This window comes from Cynoglossus semilaevis, chromosome 6, assembly GCF_000523025.1.
Source record: "Cynoglossus semilaevis isolate Cse_v1.0 chromosome 6, Cse_v1.0, whole genome shotgun sequence".
Taxonomy (NCBI): domain Eukaryota; kingdom Metazoa; phylum Chordata; class Actinopteri; order Pleuronectiformes; family Cynoglossidae; genus Cynoglossus; species Cynoglossus semilaevis.
The window spans coordinates 9,654,595-9,676,806 of NC_024312.1; the positions used below are offsets into that span (position 1 = coordinate 9,654,595).

A 22,212-nucleotide genomic window follows, 5' to 3' on the forward strand; every position below is an offset into this window, starting at 1 on the left:
CCTGCTGACAGTTATGATACTCTACATCCTCAGGCGAGGCATTCCTCAACCTGCAAAACAATGAAGATTGCATTTTGAAAACGTTCTTTTTTTTTTTCTTGTTATAGGCATTTAAAAAGTTAATGCAAGTGACAAGTGTTTTCACCATGAATTGAGCTCTTCACTTTTCTTTTTGTAGTTGTCCAGTTTTTTTAGCCCCTTGACCTTTTGCTGCGTCAGAGAGTCCATGCTTTCCCACGTGTTGTGTATGTACGACCATCCCTTCCATTTGATGAGATACTGGGTCTCGCCCTCTTCAGTATTGGGGTCAAAGTCTTTACAGGGATCGCCATTTTCTTCTGCAGCATACATAGTTGTGGAGGCCCCCGTGGCTAGAAATCGACAGCGTGGAAACGTGTTAAACAATTGTGCACCTGCCCTCCTACATTTGCTAAGATTCTCATAGGTTCTGAAACACACAGAACTGTGTATTGTGTTTTGCCAAGTAATTACAAAACATTCTCAAGGACGTCCGATAATATCTGCTGACCCGATATTATCGACCCGATATTAGCATAAATATATAATAGAAGGATCGTTATCAGTTTATCCTCCGACATCCCATAATGCAATGCCTGGGTTTCGCCATATGATGCGTGCTCTAAAAATAGTGCAATGCCCCAGTGACAGACCAGTCAGATGCCTCGGTGCTCTGAGGACCTTTAATTGAAACACAAACACACTAAAGTAAAAACAAGGACTTGTTCAAGAAACTTTTACAGTTTACAGTGGTCAGGAAATATAACCTGGAGAGGGATATAGAAATTCTAAGCTGGTTGGCTAATGAACCTAAATTTAAACTACGGACAATGGATAACCGGTTCCACCGATGGAGTAAAAATGGCATTACAGCAATGAGCACAATAATTGAGAGGGGTAAAATTAAAGATTTACAAAGATTAAAGAGAGAATTGGGACTGGGACTTTGAAAAGGATATAAAACCAGATCATCCAAAAAGAGCTAAATAAAGTATTGGTAACAATAAGGAATGCATATATAAGTAACACAAGTAAAGTGATCCTCTCCTTGAATCGCAACCTTAACGTGGTGGAGGGGTTTGAGTATCCGAATGAACCTAGGAGCTATGTTGTCGGGGGCTTAACGCCCCTGGTAGGGTCTCCCAAGGCAAACAGGTCCTAGGCGACGGATCAGACAAATAGCGGTTCAACCCCCCCTTTGTGATGAAGAAAAATACAGCAAAGAGGTTCACGTCGCCCGGATTGGCGTCACCGGGGCCCCACTCTGGAGCCAGGCCCGGGGTTGGGGCTCGCAGGCGAGCGCCTGGTGGCCGGGTCCTTGCTCACGGGACTCGGCCGGGCTCAGCCCGAACAAGCGACGTGAGTCCGCTTTCCAGTGGGCCCACCACCCGCAGGAAGGCCCACAAGGGGCCGGTGCCTTGTGATTTGGGTGGCGGTTGTGGGCGGAGACCACGACGGCCCAATCCCTGGACAACCACTCTAGCTATGGGGACATGGAATGTCACCTCGCTGGGGGGAAAGGAGCCTGAGCTCGTGCAGGAGGTTGAGAGATACCGACTAGATATAGTCGGGCTCACCTCCACACACAGCTTGGACTCTGGGACCCAACTCCTTGAGAGAGGCTGGACCCTTTTCTACTCTGGAGTTGCCCGCGGTGAGAGACGGCGTGCTGGCGTAGGCTTACTTATAGCCCCCCAGCTTGCCAGTCGTGTGTTGGAGTTCTCCCCACTGAGTGAGAGGGTCGCTTCCCTGCGCCTTCGGGTCAGGGACAGGTGCCTCACTGTAGTTTCGGCCTACGGGCCGAACAGCAGTGCAGAATACCCGGCCTTCTTGCTGACACTGAGAGGAGTACTGGACAGTGCTCCTCCCGGGGATTCCATCGTCCTGTTGGGGGACTTCAACGCCCACGTGGGCAACGACAGTGACACCTGGAGGGGCGTGATTGGGAAGAACGGCCTCCCCGATCTAAATCCGAGTGGTGTTTTGTTATTGGACTTCTGTGCTAGTCACAGTTTGTCCATAACAAACACCATGTTCAAGCATAAAGGTGTCCACCAGTGCACTTGGCACCAGGACACCCTAGGCCGGAGGTCAATGATCGACTTTGTAGTCGTGTCATCTGACATCCGGCCGTATGTATTGGACACTCGGGTGAAGAGAGGGGCTGATGTTATAGGCATTTAAAAAGTTAATGCAAGTGACAAGTGTTTTCACCATGAATTGAGCTCTTCACTTTTCTTTTTGTAGTTGTCCAGTTTTTTTAGCCCCTTGACCTTTTGCTGCGTCAGAGAGTCCATGCTTTCCCACGTGTTGTGTATGTACGACCATCCCTTCCATTTGATGAGATACTGGGTCTCGCCCTCTTCAGTATTGGGGTCAAAGTCTTTACAGGGATCGCCATTTTCTTCTGCAGCATACATAGTTGTGGAGGCCCCCGTGGCTAGAAATCGACAGCGTGGAAACGTGTTAAACAATTGTGCACCTGCCCTCCTACATTTGCTAAGATTCTCATAGGTTCTGAAACACACAGAACTGTGTATTGTGTTTTGCCAAGTAATTACAAAACATTCTCAAGGACGTCCGATAATATCTGCTGACCCGATATTATCGACCCGATATTAGCATAAATATATAATAGAAGGATCGTTATCAGTTTATCCTCCGACATCCCATAATGCAATGCCTGGGTTTCGCCATATGATGCGTGCTCTAAAAATAGTGCACTGCCCCAGTGACAGACCAGTCAGATGCCTCGGTGCTCTGAGGACCTTTAATTGAAACAAAAACACACTAAAGTAAAAACAAGGACTTGTTCAAGACGTTTTGAGAATATGCTTGACCGCATCACAGAATTCACTCTGGAAACTTTTACAGTTTACAGTGGTCAGGAAATATAACCTGGAGAGGGATATCCCTCGGGAGGTGCTCGGGTGCCGTCCCTCTGGGAAGAGACCCAGGGGAAGACCTAGGACACGCTGGAGCGACTACGTCGCTCGGCTGGCCTGGGAACGCCTTGGGGTCCCCCCAGAAGAGCTAGAGGAAGTGTCGAGGGAGAGGGAAGTCTGGGTGTCCCTGCTCAGACTGTTGCCCCCGCGACCCGGCCCCGGATAAGCGGTTGAAGATGGATGGATGGATGGAGATGGATGGATGGAAGTAAAGTGATATCTATGTTGTACTAAGGAATGCATATATAAGTAACACAAGCAAAGTGATATCTATGTTGTATAGAGGACTGGAAAACAACAGGGGAACCTCCACAATCTACATCAATGACAGATGGGTAAAAGAAAGTAAAATACTAATTTCTGAAGAAGATTGGTTTAACATAGAAGTGCAACGATCTAACACTTATTCCAGGATGTGGAAAGAATTTTGCTGGAAAAACATAATCAGGTTTTTTTTTTTTATAACTCCTAAAATTAAGGGTAGGTTTTTACCTACATGACAAACATGTTGGAGACGATGTGGGGAACTAAATGCAGATCGCACCCGGGTTTTTTTGGGATTGTACACAAATTAGAAAATACTGGAATGATGTATGGATGGAGTTAAAAACAATATTAGGGTATGAAATACCAAAGACATGCAAAATCTTGTACCTATGTAATCTGACAAAGTGAAATTGTCCAGTGCAAAGACCAATAATTGGTATAAATATTGATGGCGGCAACCAAGAAGGCTATCACTAAGAAATGATGTAAAGAGGACTCTCCACCTTAAAGAACTGGCTGGACGCAATTGAAGAATTATTTGATATGTAAAGACTCACTTATATACTGAGAATCCAACTGGCCGACTTTGAAGTGAAATGGGAAAAATGGATAATATATAAAACCCGGAACAGTGACACCACTTGAGATTTGAATATATTCCGTTAAAATGACAAATCACTTTTAAAAAAACAATGTATTCTTCCTCATTGTCACTGATGGTTGTTCTGTTCTGTAGTAGTTTTGTAGATTTGTTTGCTTTGTTATTAAAAAAAAAAAAAGAATAAAAATTTGTGTAAAAAAAAAAATCATGAAAATTTTTTTAAAAAAGTGCAAAGACAGCTAAAAACATTTTTCTTAATACATCAAGCTACGCATGTGCTCATTTGATGCTGACGCTTTTCTAAAAATGTCCGTATTTCTAAGAAGTCATATATGCCGAGTCATGTTCAAAACAGACACACGTAAATAAATCACCTCCTTTTCTGCCGATCCTGTTGTCCATAACCTTTTCAATGGTCTCAGACTCATCGTCCTGCTGCTCCTCGCCTGCATCCCCTGTCATTTCAATGAGGTCATCTGAATCTGTTTCAAAGTCATGCTGGTCTTCTTTGTAACTGAAACACAACAAAAAAAGGGCACGACGAATGAACCGCTGGTGAAGTCCTCACGGTACGACAAAACATAATCAATATTTGAACGCCCAGAAGACTTCAGTTAAAAGGATCGTTTCATTTATAATTAAGTCTGGTATCATGCTTAAGGGTGTTACTCAATGATTTTCTCTAAGGGCTTTAATAGATGGATAGATTCACATACACCTTTGCACCAATTTTACACCAAAAAGTTAGGTACAGCAGTCTACGGCATACAGGTTTGGTACATTATTCGAGAGAGATTCGGGATGAACTGAGAACAAAATGCAGCTTTTACCACTTTTGCCAATGCAAAAGTAGAAAAACATTTGACATTTGCAAATGTCCAGCTGCTATTCCGGTCCAGAAAAGCAGCGACAACGAAAACTGGTGATAATGTATTGATTATGTTTGTACTACCAGAGTCCTTTTAAGGACTCTAACTCCCATAATTCCACTGCTTCCGGTAAATCCACATATTATATTGACATTATTCATATAAAAGAATCCAAGTATATAGTTTTTTTAAAAAACATTTAAGTTTAAAATTGTATTTGCTGTTAATCACATCTTACAGTTATATAGAATAGAATGTTAAAAATAACCCTCAAATTTCTCAAATCTTAGGTTTTAGTCCATGGTTAAATTTACCTTTTGACCTTTGTTGCACCTCGCCTCTGAGTTTGCCGTTTTGGAGTGTCTTCCCCGTCATCATCGTCGTCATCTTCATCATCCTCTTCATCAGCTGACGACTCTGGTTTCTGGGACTTTCTTCCTTTCTGTGAAAACTGCTTTTTAACTGTCTGAGATCTGTAAAACAAAAACAACAACAAAAAAACCATCATCACAACAAGACAATTGATTTTTTTTTTTTTTTTTATTAGCTGAACGTACGCCAGCTCTTGCTTGTATAGACCAAGGTCAAATATATACGTGGGATTGTACAATCTAGACTGCAGGAATTGTTCCAAGTTGAATTCTTCATACTGTGGCGTCTCATAATAGAAAAGAAAATCTTTTAGAGCGTGTAGCTCCATTTTCTGGCCTCTGGGTGGTGCTGAAAGCTCTATGCAATTAACAAAAAGGAATGATGGGTTTTTATTTCACAACTACGTTTATAAAGTAAAATACAGTGTTCTAATTTTTTTTTTTTTAAGTTTAAAAACAATCAGTAGTACGCAAAGACCATTCTCTATGAGGCCATTTTTTCCATAAAAAAAAAAATGCATGGTGATTTTGAGAAATGCCTGTTTTAAGGCTCGCTGTTGCCCATTATTTATTTTCCCATTAAGGATTCTCTACAGGTTCTCAACAGATTTAGGTCATCATAGTGGCCACATTATGTTTTTTTTTTCTCTCAGTCTATGCACAAAAAGCAGTCAAGGCTCCAATGACATTCAGCATGGGATGGTGTGTGGTCTAGCATGAATGGAAGTTCACTTTGGAAGACATGGTTATTTATTTTTACCTCGGCAGGAGACTTGGGCAGTTAAAAACTCGGCATGTTCTCTGCAAAAGGTTTATTTTAAAACTAACTAGCCTAAAACATCCCTCCACCATCTCACCCCTGATGCTCCAGCATACAGTGGATGAAACTGGTCCAAAGTCTATCATTGTATTTCTGAGTCAACTGGAATCATCAAAAGCCTGTTCGATACTCACACATAACACCAGCCCTAAACTACACAAATCTTACAACAGTAGCACTGACAATGTTTGATGCCTCTTAATTTCCTATTTTACTCCTAATTCATTAAATTCTGGGACCTCCACAATAAAGTCCTTCAGTAGTCTTAAAAAGTATGCTTGACGTCAATGTGAGTGGAAAAACAAAAACGTTCACTTTTCAGAAAGGAGAAATGAAACGTTTGATTTACTGTAATTCCGTTTCAGTTTTGTTTCAAACCAAAGTGTAACCCTACACACTTGGTCACATTTTCGACAAGAGACTATATTAAGGGCAATTGCCATATTTTCTGGACTATAAGTCAAACTTTTTTTTTTTTCATCCTTTCGCTGGGTTTGCTTTGACTGGTACTCAGGTGCAACTTTTCTATTAAAATATATTATTTTATGTTTGTTATTTTCACAACAAGTCGCAAAAAGGCACTCTAGGGCTTGTGTCCAGCATCTGCTACTCCTGTACCACTGAAAATTTTTATTTGTTTTTTTCACACCAACAGCCACTAGAGGGCACCCTAGCTGGTGCAACTTATACTACGGAGCAACTTGTATGTTTTTTTCTTCTTCATTATGCATTTTTTTGGTTGGTGCGACTCATAGTCTGGGAAATACAGTACTACTATTCCACTTGACTATTTTCTAACTTGATATTGGTGTTGTAGCAGCGTGCCAATTAAAACATGTTAGCAGTTGGTTGGTGTGACTTATAGTCTGGAAAATACGGTACTACTATTCCACTTGACTATTTTCTAACTTGATATTGGTGTTGTAGCAGCGGGCTAATATATAGCATATTAGCAGCACATTAGCAGTGCACAGCACATGGCGCGTTAGCAGCATAACAGTGCTGGTGATTCATTTTTAGATGATCATTGGGTAGCTGTCTAATGGCCAAGCCTGCTACACTCTTACCTTTTGGCAGGAAGTCGTCTGGATCTAAAATTTTTTTCTTCCTGCTCACTGTCTGCACTGCTGGAAGCCTCCTCCTCCTCCTCCTCCTCCTCATCCTCTTCATTTGAGTCATCATCTTTCCAGATTTTTCTTACAACAAAGAAAATTCCACAAATTCACCCTCGAGGCATGGGCCAATCGGATCAGGGAAAACTGCTCTGATCTAACCAATTTAAGTAATGCGAGTATCACCTGGCTAAGCCTGTTCTGAGCCAAACAGACACCCATTTTAAACGAGTAGCTAATGATTAAAACATGAACACACACTGGAAACCTAAGAACATATACCATATATGAATTGAGAAAGACTACAAATACCTCGAAAAGGGCACAAACATGACATAGTCATGGAAAATGGAAGCTACTGCTGTCAAATGATTTCAAATGTATGAAATGAAAAATGATAGAAACTAATAATACATTATCCAAAATACTATCCATCTCTCATACTTACTCCTTTTTTTTTGCCCTTCTCTTGGGACTTTCATTTTCAGAGTCACTGCTAGCCTGTGGAAACAGAGACAGATTAATTGAAACTCCACCGCCGAATGACACTCAATAATGGTCTTAGGGCAGCAGATTTAAGCAAAGGCATAAGTATTGCTTGCCTTTAAGAATGTCATGCATGTGTTGTTCTTACCCCAGCTCCGATGTTTAAGCGAGCTGGCTCCTGTCTACTGCGATTTGACCTTCTAACACCATACACATCTGGATGTTCCTCCCACATCTGCAGAGAACAGTAGCTGTTATCAAAATGCCATATACTTTATTTTCTAACATACCACCATACACAAACCAGGACTGTGAAAATATCACCCTGTAGAGCAACATTTGGGCGCTCAGCTTTTCTTGATACAGGCCAAGCCCAGTGCAAAAATTCATTACAGTAGTAATGAACCAATGGTTCTCAATTATTTTCCGGGTGCAATCGTCGATTAGTGGTTAAGGAAGCGGACTCGGGTCCGGGAAGGTTTCAGGTTCGAGTCCACCAGCTGCCAAGTTTCCACTGAGGTGCTCTGAGCATGGCACTGCCCACTGTTCACTTTTGTGATGGGTTAAAAGCAGAGGTCACATTTGGTTATGTGTGTATCTTTACAAACCACTGTATGAGTTGCTGCCACCTAGTGACTGGAGGCTTGTTATCCTTTTAGCATTACAGCAGTGGTACACTTATGTCGTGCTGCTGCCATATTTCATTGGATACCCCTCCCGCCCCCCGCTGGCATGTCACTGCGCATCCCCGGGGGGGCTGTCCCCACTATTTGAGGAGTACTGCAGTAGAGTTTGGATATAAACTTGGTATACGTAAAAAAAAAAATAACGATGTTAAGCTGGATTTGACCCCTGATTTATTCTGTTTATCAGGTTTAGGATTACTGTCCAGTCTTAAACCAGGCTTGTTGCTATGTGTGTCAGATATTGGCTTAGAAGAGACAATACTATGCCCTGAACAACATTTTACAATTTATCATTAAAATTCTAAAAGTTGCTTTGTACGTTATTTTTCAGATAAATGTGGTTGTCATTAGTATAACAATGGTAAGCAATGTCATGTTTCAACATACCATTGAGATAATGTGGTATATTTTAGTATACATGACTCTAGTTTAATTCAATAATAGAGACTACAACAATAACACCACAATCACCAACAATAATAATCCACTTCTACTGCTACTACTAACCTACTTATGTACTACTACTAACATACTAATTTATCAATATCCACTTTTCAGGTTTCCCCTATTCATTGATGGAGTGCTGCTATTCCTGTTTGTATTGTATTGATTCTTATTTTATTCCTGTTGTTTTGCTGCCGGGACCTTAATTTCCCAAAGGGAACTCCAGAGGGATTAATAAAGAGCTATCTCTCTGTCTGTCTATCTACTGTTTAATGGCATAGAGACACGCATGTAAAACACACTGCATGGTAGCTGCTCCAACAAAACGTCTCTCTGCAATCTAAGGTTCTCCAGCAGTAAGAGCAGGTCCACTTTATATTTAAAAAAAGGCGAAGGGGCATTGACTAATTGAGAAGCCCTGCAGGCTTTATCTGATCCAATAATATAACAAAGATGGTATTACAATTTCTGACACAATTCTATGCACAGTGGAGTTGAGATAGTGTCCGACATACAAGGTGAGATGCTGAAAGATGCTACGATGCATGAGCCCAATTAGCCCATGGTACACATTGTATTAGCCAATGGTATGCTATGTGCGATCTTGTCTAGGTAAACAAAGCTACCAGTGATTGTTCGCAAATGCGCTTATCTCAATTTCAAAACAAGAATCCACATTTTTAAAGCCAAAACTTTCTGATGTATAACTGTTTTATAATGTCTTTTATGGTTCATTTTGTGCTATATTTCGCAATAAAGTGAATATTTCGGATTATTAAATAAAATCCTCAATGCACCGAGGGAGCGAAAGGAGAACCACGATATAGAGAGGGAACACCGTAGTGCAAACAAATGAAATATTAGGTCAACTTTTGTGTGTTTATTGTTATGTTAAATACTCACTAAAACGTAGAAAAAACACAAAAACAAGTTTATATTAGGTCAACTTTTGTGTGTTTATTTTTATGTTAAATACTCACTAAAACGTTGGGAAAAAAACACAAAAACAAGCTAATCTTAAGTTGTGGTAGGGTCAAACAAATTATTTTACTGTTGTAAACGGAAATTTTATATTTATAAAAGTAAAAGTTCATCTTAGTTATTAAACAGTAAACTTAAAATGTATTACAAGTTTGTAAATATTATTCTTTGCTTTTTTTTTTTAAATCATTGGATTTAAAAGAAAACGGTATGTTTGATTAAAGAATTAACTTTTGTTGAAAAAATAAAAGCATTTTTATTTGTTTTAACCATTACAAGGACCTCAACTTTTTGTTAGTGTTTGGTAATTACTTCCTGTTGCTTGATTGAAAACATTTTGACATTTTGCTACTTAAAAAAGCAGAGTCAATATAAACTTAAAAAATATAAACATTATGAGGCTAACATACATTCATTGAGCCTGTGAAGTGTGTATAGTACACACGTCTGTAAAATTCAGTGCCCTTTTACCTTTTTTACATCGGCCAGACGTTCCTTTTTTCTAACAGGCTTGTCTTTGACTTCTGTTGTGGTTTGCTGGCTTTTTGACTCGCCAGATTCACTCTCTGACTCTGAGTGACTCTCTGACTCTGATGAGCTGTTGGACTCTGAGTTATGTGATCTCCTCCTCTCACTGCCATGCCCACTCTCTGACTGACTCCCAGAATCAGAAGCGGAGTGGTTTGACTCCTCTGAAGCTGAATTGCTGGAAGAATAACACATTTAGAGTCACATGTATGATAACGCATATGAATGCAATCATAACTGCAAACTGCAAAACAGCAAACAAAGTGGAGATGTAAAGCTAAAAGGATGGGATGTTTCCTGTAACCACACTGGGATACAAAATGCCTGAGCTTTAAGGGGGTGAGAGGGTGTTAACTGATGAAGTAGACTGCATAGTGGCGTTTGCTGTTCACCAGATGTTGATGTTGACTGCGGACTGATTTCAAAGACAATGTATAGGATTAAATGTGATGTGATATTGAAACTCTTTGGGAATATCTAAGCATTTAGAATATTTGTTAACTCTGTTAAAATCTTGTCAAGATCAAAATTGTAATTAACAGAACAATCATGCTTAAGAAAGTAATAGCTTATCTGACAATTAGGGATGCCCATGCAATATCTCCCTTTTGAAGGCATCCAGTTATCTTTTCTGGGGAAGGAAACAGTAGGACTTAGTGTTTCTGCAAACTATGTATCCTGTAAATGTATATATTTATATTTTTTAATTACAGCACAGCATGAAAATCAACAGGGGCAAATTACAGCACAGCATGAAAATCAACAGTATTACCACAACAGGGGCGGTACTTCATCATCTGAAGATATCTGCAGTATCGTGTCTGGGCTATTGGGGGCAGTAGACACATTTAAATAGAAATTCTGGTGCTCACTAGTTAAAAAAATATTTTAAATTTAAAAGAAAAATCAAAATTGCCACAAAAGATTAACAAATTGTTTTAATTCTGTTTCTGAAAATGAAATTTTAAGTAAGCCATGAAGGTTTTAAGAACTACTCCTTTAAGTTTAAATATATGTATATTAATCATTCCTTGACATTTGAGAAGGTATTTTGAAAACGTATATTCGAGCAGAAAAATCGCTTTCAAACTAGTATTATATCCTATGTGACTGAAATAGTTTTAAGTACTTAAACGTACTGAAACCTTTTTCAGACATATGACACACATTTGAAAATAGCTTTCAAACAAACAAGTTTGAAAGCGATTATTTGCTCGAGGTTCCTCATTTTGAATGTTTCGTTTATTTAAAAATATAATCGTGTGCCTTAATTAACATTTGTCTCACTAAGATGTGGGAAACATTTTTTAACTATACGTTCCCATGTACTTGATACTATTTGACTGGTGTTAAAGTTTCTGATATTCATGGCTTACTGTTTCCGTGTGCTCTAACACTCGGAAGTAAATTGCTATTTCCGCTATAAAAAAAACAGGTCACGTGTGGACAGCAAACGAACTGCGATTGGTTGATACGTTGCTAGGTGGCAATCCAGCCTATGGCAGTAAAGTATGCATGCTTCCGGAGATCTGCGCCCTCTCTGTTCCTCCTCTGTGTAGTTCAGAGCTGAGCTTTCATAAAAATAAATGAACAAGCTGAAACCCGAGTAAGGGCCATTTTGAGGTTCAGGAGAAAACATGAGTGAATAACTTGTTGTGGCGTTTATCCACAAGTCATTGGATTTCCGTTTGCATATACAACTATTTTGTACGACCACAGTACCCTGGTATCTCTGTGTGAAATAGGTTGCACTAAGATCACTTAACAAGAGGACAAAATACACACTAACTAAAAACACTATAAAATGGCTGCCAGAAGGCCCAACCCTGGAAAAAAACTACAACTGCGGTGTAACATGCTGCAATGTAGTCACTATTTTAAGTCTAGAATCAACATGTCTCATGTAGATATAGAAAACAAGAGTCTTCAATGTTCCATCATTGTTGTGCTAATGTAGCCAGAATATGATCACACATGGACACAAATTAGGATGTTCTACAAGTGTGCCACATACAAGCCACATATTTCTTCATGCCTTATTTATTTCTTGCATTATCCTCACACAGTGCAAATGATCTGAGGTTAGTGTTTAAATTACCTTTATTGTTCATCACATTCATGTTTTTTCTTCATTTTATAAGTTTCCACAATGTGTTGTATGCAAAAACTGACAATGTATTTAGTATAAATTGTTCATCACATTCATGTTTTTTCTTCGTTTTATAAGTTTCCACAAAGTGTTGTATGCAAAAACTGACATTATATTTAGTATAAAAACACTGAAAATGAAATAAGTATTTAACACTGAAAATTATCATTGCAAATACATATATTATATATGACTGATCAAGTTGTATTTAAATATCGTCAGAGTGAATGTACAATTGATGTATTTATTTTCTTCTTAAGCGCCCAAAGTGTTCCATTTACTATAAAGATAACACTTATATGTGAATGTGACCATTCACCATTCAGTTTTATGAATGTAAATAAATAATATACGTGTTTGGTGTCATTACTGCATTTAATGCTGAATATTAATTTTGACTGAAAGTAAAAGCACACAGTAGTCATTTGAGAATTTTTTGGTTTGTTTAAAAGAAAGTTCATTTATAAAAGCCACAAAATAGACAGAACTGTTTATAAGAACTACACCAAAACTAAACATAAGTATAAAAAATGCCCATTGAACAATATTTTAACTTAACAATGTATAATTGTTTTAAAAAAGATTATCACCCATCTAAAGTGCAGAATAAATCTTTCATATTTTGGACACAAAGTTAAAAAGGATCAAACTAAAAAGTATACACCAGCACAAACAAACAAACAAAAAAAAGCTTCCAACAATTGATTAACAACGACATAACTCCTTAGTGTCTTAAACACATTAAAGAACTATTTTAAATTACTCAGTAGTTCACATCAAACAAAATCAGTTTCAGGCAAAAATCAAAAACAACGTTGATAAGAATGGTGCAATGCAGTACCAGCCATACAATGGTATGTTACAGATCTGTAATAGGACATAAAACATTCCTTATATTTCATATACATATAACACAGTAAATGTCCAGTTTCTTAACTGTGATACATTCGTTATGATCAATGACCTCAACCCAGCATTGAGGTAAAAAATGGAAGGAAAATATGGGTGTGGCTTTAAAACGACAGCAAGGTCACTCATGACAGCGTTGAAATAAAAATGCTTTTAAATTAGACATTAAAGTAAAACAACAACTGTTTTTTTTAAAAAAAAAAAAAGGGGGTGAAAAAAGAAGTAAATAAGGACAGGGGTCATACCTGGATGCATTGCTCTGAGTCGATCCTTGGTCCTCTTGTTTTTTATTTTGATTCTTCATCATCGTCCTTTGCCGAAAATCACTGAGGGTATATTTGTTCCAATGTTCACTGTCAAAAAGTTAGAAGTCGCATCGGCGATCATATAGATCCAGCAAGGCTGTCTTTGGTCGAGAGGGAGTTAAATACGACACGAAAAAAATAAAGGGGTAAAACGCAAAGATTTGTAAATTATCGACAATAACAATATTTTTAACATCGCTAATGCCAATGTTTTTAAATAACTGGCACTGCTGCGCTGCGTTAAATATCTATTGCACGTCTTTCAAAAAAAAAAAGTCTACGTATCAAGCCGCATGCAATTAATTCTAACTGCGTCACCGGATAGAGGAAAAGAAAAATAAGGCTTATGGTTAGGACAAACACAGAAAAAAAATAAACTTAACAATGTAAACATGCTAATTTATGCTATAGAATGAAGGTTGCCTATACATAAAATCGAATGAAGTACGTTTCTTTTGTTTTAATATTTCATGAATTAGCAGTCGAAATAGAAGAGAAATAAAAAGAAATACATATAATAACCTCAAATTAAATGTTTGTTAATGAAAAGATTGAAGGCCTTTACAGTCTTCATCTACTCAGACCCAGCGATAGAGTACAGCACTAAAAATGGTGGCGCTCCATGGCTGCCAGTGCCCAGTATAGGAAACAACGATAAGCACTTCACCACAGACAGACTCCGGCGATCGACAACTCCGAGCGAGAAAGAATACAAAATGGAACAATTACCGCTAAAACAACGTCTGAGACACGAAATTTCGATCAAAGAAATCCGAAACCGAACAAAAAAACAAACAAGACAACGGTCCAACAAAGGCCAATAGCTCCCTTACGAGGTTCAGCCGCCATCTAGGGCTTCTTCCTAAGCTCTGAAAGCTTTGCCTTTGATTGACGTTTTTCCATTTACCCTACACTCAGGTGATGCTAAGTCCCACCCCCTCTATAATGTTTAGAAATTACTTAATATTTCCTCACAAATATTTTCAAACCCAAAACAAAAGCATTGAGACCAAAAGTAACTAAAAAAACACGTTCCACTTGACAAAAAACGTATTATAACGCCAATGTCTCAAAAAAAAAGTTTGAGGCATCTACATCACTTCCTGTCCAGACAGGAAGAACAAGGAGTAGCCATTTTAGAAACCTTTGGAAACCATTTCTGTGCCATGAAAGCACTCTTCAAAATAGTGTATTCACTCATATTTTATGAAAGGTATTCCTGGACTTTATGACAGGATGTAGCTATTGTGTGTGTTTGAGATAAAAATGTCCTTACAAATGGCTTTCATGGCACAAGGATCAAACCAAAAGCTGAATTACTTGCGCTAGCCAAATACTAAGGCTAACATGGACAAGTAGTGAGACAGTAAATGGATCCACAACTTGACACAGTAGTACCAAACTACAGTGTAAAATATTAGCACTCCCGCCAACCAATTAGCTAATGAAACAAAGCCAAGGGAAATTATACAAGATATACACTTTATTTAAAAACATTTGATTATTAAATGTACAAAGGCTGATTTTGTTTCCAAAAAGAAAAAAAGCAACATTTCAAGGAGTCCACTATACAGCCAGCGGTGACGTTCCAGTTTCCATGTCGTCATTTAAACAAAAATCCCAAAAAGTTCAGTCAGAAAAAAAGGTTCAGCTTGACAAAAGTTGGCTAACTGAAATCGCCTTGCCATCTTCATGTTAAACAACGCTGCCTCCACCTCAGCAATTTTCCAGTTGGGGTCTTGATAGGATAAAAAAGAAGGAGAAGTTGTGAGCCCACAATGCAAAAAAGTGTTTATTATTTTTCCAAAACCTAAAGAAGGCATGCCTAGTTAGGAAAATTATAATAAATAATAATTAAAATTATAATACATATTCTGTAATATAAAAGCCAACTTCTTTTTTTTTTTAAACCAAGCATTTTGCAAGTGTACGTTGTTTGAGTAAATTAGATTTAACTTAATTAATCCCAAACTGGGGATATTGTTGAAATGTTTTACATTAAATTTGTTATATAAAACACAACCATTTAAACAAGAAATGGAGTTCTATGTTTAATTTCAAATTAACATCGCATACGTTGTTGCAACCTTTTCAACTCTAATATTGGATTCAGGGCCACAAGAGAAAACGTCAATCAACCACAAATTGAATTAACGAATGCCTAAAATGTCAATAAAAATTTAAACATTAAAGAAGTAGAAAAAAAAACATAACAAAAACGCTTATACATAAATAAACACAAGTGTTAACTCAATACTCAAAAAAATCCAGTGCTTAAATAAAGTGAACAAGTATCAAGTTGCCAAAGCAAAATTGACTGGCCCACAACAGTGGACATCATCATCGTTAAAGAAAAACGCCAAGCTTCAAAAATGACCACAATACAAGAACAGAACTAAAAAAAAAAACAAAGAGGAGGTAACAAAAATCTTTGTTTCTACTACCAGATACTACCAAACCAAATTAGCCAATGGCTATATAGTGGTGTTACATGTTTGTTTAAAAATAGTAAATATAAATGGAAAGGCAGAACAGAAAGGTTTTAGTTAGGTACAAAATTGATTTTTTTTTAAACAAATACAATAACCAATATCTTTGTGGTCAATAGTCATACAACAACCAATTCCATCTTCTCAACTTAGAAATAAGGATATGCAGTTGACTTTTTATGTTGACCACATTTTGACAAATTGAACAAGATTAATGTATTAACAAACGTGTACAAGTCAGAGTGTAACAATGAGCCATTGGTTGTTGCAATTTAGAATATCAAGATCAGAAAAGGGTCTGGTCATCCAGGGATATAAGCCCTTTATTTTTCATTTCATACGCTCTGTTCCCTTTTTTGTCTTAGTACTAGCTTCGCTGCTACAATTTATTCATTCTCACTTAATACTAAATGTAATATGCTGAAGGTAGATTCCTTCCCTCTTTTTAAAACTTTGGTTCAGCAAATTGAAATGGTGGTGTCCTTCTTCAACAAGGTACACACAATACAGAAAAGTTGTGTAAGCTTTAGTTAGCTATTTTATTAGCGCATATGCTAACAGTTGTCCAGGCTAGCAGCATTATGAATTCAGAAGTTGATAATGTGTGTACTACAACTTATTGTAAAAAAGCCTGCTGGATTTGTCAGTCTATCGTCTGATAACAATTAACACATAATCGTTCAATAAATTATCAGTAACCAATAATACCTCTAGTTTGTACAATTGTTTTTTCGTTTAGCTAAAAACTCATGGTACTAAAAATGGCTAAAAACATGGTGCTGGTAATTATCAATCTATTAAATAGTTCATAATGACAAAAAGTCCAGATTCATTTTAAATTAACAATAACTAGGTTAAGAGCAGTGAAAATTAAACACTTGGGTCAAACATTTACAGATAACTTACAGGGCTGTCTTCTTTTACTTCAAAATGTGAAGATCTTCAAACAAGTACAGGTCTCCACTGTAGAAAGATAACAAGATCAGAGCCCCAAACATAGGACAACAACAAAATGGCCACTTAAATAGAATCTTTCATTGAATGTGGCTAAGACCATAATTTTCTTTAGGTGACTGTTAAAATCAGAATTAACAATCCCATCCAAAACTTACTGGTAACAATAACTAAAGTAAATATTAAAACTTAAAAGGTTTTTATATGTTAAAATCTTAAATAATGGTATCCAGGCAGCATTCACTAGTAATAACCTATTTTAAGAATTACATGTTTTCTCTCTGGTGTTTAAAGAAGGTTTTTGGAATTAATTATGTAATAAATGCCCAATGAACTGAACAACACTAACTCAACCAACTGTAGTTCATTCAAATTTGCAGTTCTGTAAGGAATTCTGAATGCATTGCGAGAACTGGCATAACAAAATAGTAACCTTACTATGGACCATTTTACCACCGCACTTAATAGCAATATTGTTGTTGGCCGATCCAATTATTGGATTACTGTTACTTGCCAACAAAGATTTTTGAGGATTTCAATTTCTTTCATTTGAAGGATATAGAAATAGTCATGAGCTCGGCATGGACGTTAAACAAGCACTACTTGTACAAATTTCTGTTCTGAAACCAATTGTTTTAGGGTTAGCCTGTAATGGGCTGCGAAAACAGCACAACGTGTTGAAGCAGCACCGGTCACACTACGGATTGGAATAAAAAATAAAACGCAATTGTGCTGTCGTTCACTTTTTGAACAGAGCTTGGCTAGATCATGGTTGTTTTACTGTCGGATTAGGTTTGTCAATTTGAACAACATGGCTGTGGCTGCCCCAGTTTACCTTACAGTACGCATTAAGAGGGTTCTTGACTTATATCGGAATTCCGACATTCCATTCTTCTGACGCAACATAACTCGATTTTTGTAAGTTGAACTCACATAAGTACCCATGTCACTCACCTTCACTAACACAGTAGTAACATAATGTTGAACATAAAAACCTCGAAAGAGTCTGACCTACATTGGGAAGGCATAATCAAGCAAAGGGTTCCCAAAAAAACCGACACAAACGAAAGAAAGATTCGTAGCAAAACGGAATGTATGACATACAACTGGCGAATTTAAACAACGCCATCTTCCGCGCATAGCACCGCGTGACGACGTATTTGTTTGCTCTGCTTACTAACTTGTTTTGATGCAAAATAATTTTATGCCGTACGTCAAAATAATTGAACAGAACTTTAAACAATTATGGGAGATGGTGATGTAATAACAAAACGCTATAGGTCCAAGACGTCGTTAACCAAAGACCTTTTGTATTACAAATAGCAATAGGAATTTACGATGAGGTTTAATTTCTTCAACTATCGACGGCATTTGGTTTTTCCATGTTATGATTAATGTCAATTCATAATAATTTACTAAAGTTCCGTTACATATACATCAATTTTTTTAAACTGAAAGTTAGGAAAAAGAAGCAAAAAATATATACCAATTGGCACTTTCCAATTGTACTTAGAAATTCACACATCGTTCTGCATTGCAAACTACTAGCGATTCTTGCTTATTGTTAGCTTAAATTTGCTAACTCGTTAAGCGAGAAATCTTTCTTTTTCCTATTTTGAGAAAAACACTTACACATTTTCAATGTTGTGTTGCCCACATCTCTTCCTTCGCAATGCCTTGGTGGCTAAATGTCAACCCTTCGGAAAAAACAAACAAATAACATCTGGTTAAGAGCAGGTGAAACAGCATACCCTACTGGATATGCATGTTGCAGCAAAGAACGACAACTCGCAAGTAAATAAAAACATACCATTTCACATGGGTAGGACGAGATTCACTCCTCTTTAAAGAAATTTGTAGACCACCAACAGAAACCACTGCAAAATATAAAGGTTGATTTTAGTCACAATTGCATGTATTACACATTTTGCGATAACAGGCTAATTTTTCTGACTGAAATATGAATTATTTTGCAAACTCTTCCTTGTTTAATAAATTATTTAGGTAAGACGTGAAGATAGCTTTCAATAATTATTGTCATGTGATGATGCAGGATTTTGCTAACTTGTTTTAGAAAGATTTTTCTCTATTAAGTAAGAAGATATAAGATATTTTTGTTATGTGCAAAATTGACTAATCCTTTGATTATGAACAAACACTTACACAAATTTGCCTTAAAGGTAGTAGATCTCTTATATTATATGTAATGTTGGGCTTCATATGTGGAACAACTAACAATTCAAAAACCTGGTGGGTTGGTTTGACGTTTAAATGTTATATTTAACTTGAATTAACAAACCTCAAATAATTACCTTGTTTTTAGGTTTCAAACTAAATGTTGGTTAAAATGTCTCTTAGATGTTGCCTGACATTGGAAAACGACAGTGTTGTACTAATCCTATTTTGTCTTCTATTCTGTACCTCAAAGGGTTAAAAGCCAACACCCTAATGTTTTTCAAAGTATATCTTAGGATTTACAACATATATTTCTTAATTCAACAAAACATATACGATATATTTCGATGTTATTCCAACATTGCAAGAAAATATAAAGAGTATTTTTGTTTTTACAAATTTTAATCTTTTCAACAATTAAAAAAATATATTTCTGTATAAAAATAGGTTTTAGTGTAGTGTATGTTAATGTGGTACCATTCCACATATTGGTTTCCTGTGTGAGTTAAAATGTAAAAAATTAGTTCTAATCTTTTCATATTTTTGTGGTTTTATGTCGTAAAATGCGTCAAAATTAATTTCACGATAATTTACCAAAAATGTTCTCAAACTTCGTGTAGTGAAAAGCCTAGTCCAAATATAGCACTTAAAAAACCAAATCTTTCATTTTTTTGTCGTTTTTGTCGAGTAAAAACAGGAACAGAGCAATTGTCCTTTCAAGGACAAAGCCAATTTTAATTGCGTAGGTCGAAATAACCTAAAACAAGTCGAAAACCATCAAACTTATCCAAACATGACTTGGGCTAAATTGAAAATCTATCAGCAAGAGTATGAAATCGATCGAGTCAGGCAAAAACATAACAAGTTTTGACTTTAAAAATCTCTTTTTCGCTGCCATCACACCATGGCCATTTTTACCTAGCTGTGTCATAAGTTCGTTCTTTCCACCATATTGGCATCCGCACCAGCGTCGTATTTAAAGATATTTACGTATTTTATAGGCATTTTCTTACCCATTATCCATGGTGTGTCTTTTCCCGTCAATTTCTTTGCTCATCATGGCATTTTTGGTCAATTTTCGTCATCTATGAAGCATCTTGGGCAGCATCGTCCCACTCTATTCTTACTCCAACCCCATCACTTCGCTCCTTTCTGTATTATGTCCGCCTCTCTTCCTCTGCCTGAGCTCATATCCCTCGGCGGCTCTGCCCACTTTCCTTTTCGACTCAAGACAAACTCCACTTCCTATGCAGCGCCATCTTGGCCAATATGTTCTTACAAAACTCCAAATTTTCCAAAAAACACAACAGTTAGTAAATCAAAATGCAATGTCTTTGTATAACTAACAGACAATACAATAAGAACAAACATTTTAAACGGATTTACATTTATTAACACGAAGACCGCTTTTCCAAATCGTCCCCATTAAACAAAACAAAAACAGGTATCACTCCGCTGTCATGTGACCTAATGTGTTAAGAGGTAGATTCTGTACTGTAAGTAAAGTTAGTGCCTCCTAAACATTTTAATAATTTATAATACAATGTTTACCAATGGGTAACTTTAGTTTAGCAATTTTTACTTAGAATAATAACACGTAGTGACAATAGTATCAGAATACAAATCTTATCACCTGTTCAGTGAGGTTTCAGTGTTGTTTTTTTCCCTTTGTGCATATTTTGGGGCTCTGGCCCCTTACTCTTTAAATGTTATTAGTAAATTGGACTACGAGGTAATATTGGAAATTCAAGTGTCACCTGGAATAACATTCTGATAAGATTATGCTGCCACTAAAAATAGAATTAGGTGTGAATTTGTAAAACAGGTAGAACCTGTTTTTTAATAGATCAGGATCAGAGCTAACCAATCAGAATTTTTGCACACACTATTCTTTAAGATTTTTTTTTCTTTTTTTTCATTATTGCCTTTGCCAGATAAAGTGTAACAAACAGGTAGTGACATGACATGTATTATACTGTCATCACCACGCAAAATTATCAAACTTGGGTCTAATGTAATCTAAGGTCACCAACCTTTTTGAAACTGAGAGCTACTTCAAGCGCACTAAAAAATCTGATTCCTGGTAAGAAGGCATTTGGCTGTGTGCATTTGTTTTCAAATATGTAAATAACTGAAGCATTTATGATTTTTTTGGACAACTTTGAACAAGTACATTCTAATCAATAACTTGATTAATTGAAAACAGATCATTATATTTAGCTCCATTATATTTTTTATCATGATCATAATTATTAGAATGACAATAAAAAACCTTTAGTTTTACACATCCTTTTGAAAATAATATATATAAACCTAACGATAGAAACCAAATTTAGACGAGTCACATCAACTGGGTATAGCTGATTCTGAAAAGTAGTTCACGTGTGATGCTTACCCCACCCCTATCGTTGACCAATGAGCTGTTCGCATAAACTGCACATGCGCATGGCAGTTTTTTATATGCTTTTTATAACCTCCTGACATTGAAGTTCCTTAAAAGGTTCTGTGTGGTGATGATGATGAAGTTAAATGTTGGCTTGATCCGTTGAAGAAATTCGAACAAGGAAGTGCACATACATTTAGTCCCTTATGAGCCCATTGTATTTATTCATACGTGCCCTGAATGTTATCATTTAATAAGAAATATATAGATAAAACAGTAAAAAAAAAGCAAACAAACATTAAAACAGAGAAGAAATATATAGATAAAACAGTAAAAACAAACATTAAAACAGAATAATGCTGTATAAACAAAGCAATTTAACGTTCTTATGTTTGTACGGAATTTGAGACAGGGTGTGGACATCTTTTTTTCTTCAGTGTGCTGCGTCAGCACTGCGGGTGTTTTGGGTCATGGCAGAGGAGTGGTGGCAGTTTTTTGCCGCTACACGGTAGAGAAAGACGTTCGAGACCTCAGTATATCTCGGGTACATGTCTTCGGTCTTTATAAGCACTGCTATAAGTATCAATGTCGATGGTTGTGTACGCCATTTATGGAAAATACATTTTTCAAGAGGTTGTTTTAATTTCATGTAGTGGTACAATTTCGCCAACAATTGACATTGAATATGAATTTATAATGATTTATCTAGTCACGGATAAA

At 36.9% G+C, this 22,212-nt stretch overlaps 1 protein-coding gene across 1 annotated transcript in view; it reads right to left on the reverse strand.

Annotated features, from left to right (window-relative positions):
• The window catches only part of chd2 (chromodomain helicase DNA binding protein 2), a 32,771-nt gene extending 19,263 nt beyond the window's left edge, over nt 1-13,508 (reverse strand). The window contains exons 1-9 of the mRNA XM_017033070.2: nt 13,432-13,508; nt 10,072-10,306; nt 7,638-7,724; nt 7,452-7,504; nt 6,959-7,087; nt 5,015-5,173; nt 4,206-4,345; nt 2,233-2,458; nt 1-50 (exon numbers count right to left, since the gene is read on the reverse strand). The exon at nt 1-50 is cut by the window's left edge and continues 57 nt beyond it. Of these exons, the coding sequence (XP_016888559.1) occupies nt 1-50; nt 2,233-2,458; nt 4,206-4,345; nt 5,015-5,173; nt 6,959-7,087; nt 7,452-7,504; nt 7,638-7,724; nt 10,072-10,306; nt 13,432-13,493 (1,141 nt within the window). The 5' untranslated portion in view covers nt 13,494-13,508. The remainder of the gene's footprint in view (nt 51-2,232; nt 2,459-4,205; nt 4,346-5,014; nt 5,174-6,958; nt 7,088-7,451; nt 7,505-7,637; nt 7,725-10,071; nt 10,307-13,431) is intronic.
• Between the last annotated feature and the right edge of the window lie 8,704 nt (nt 13,509-22,212).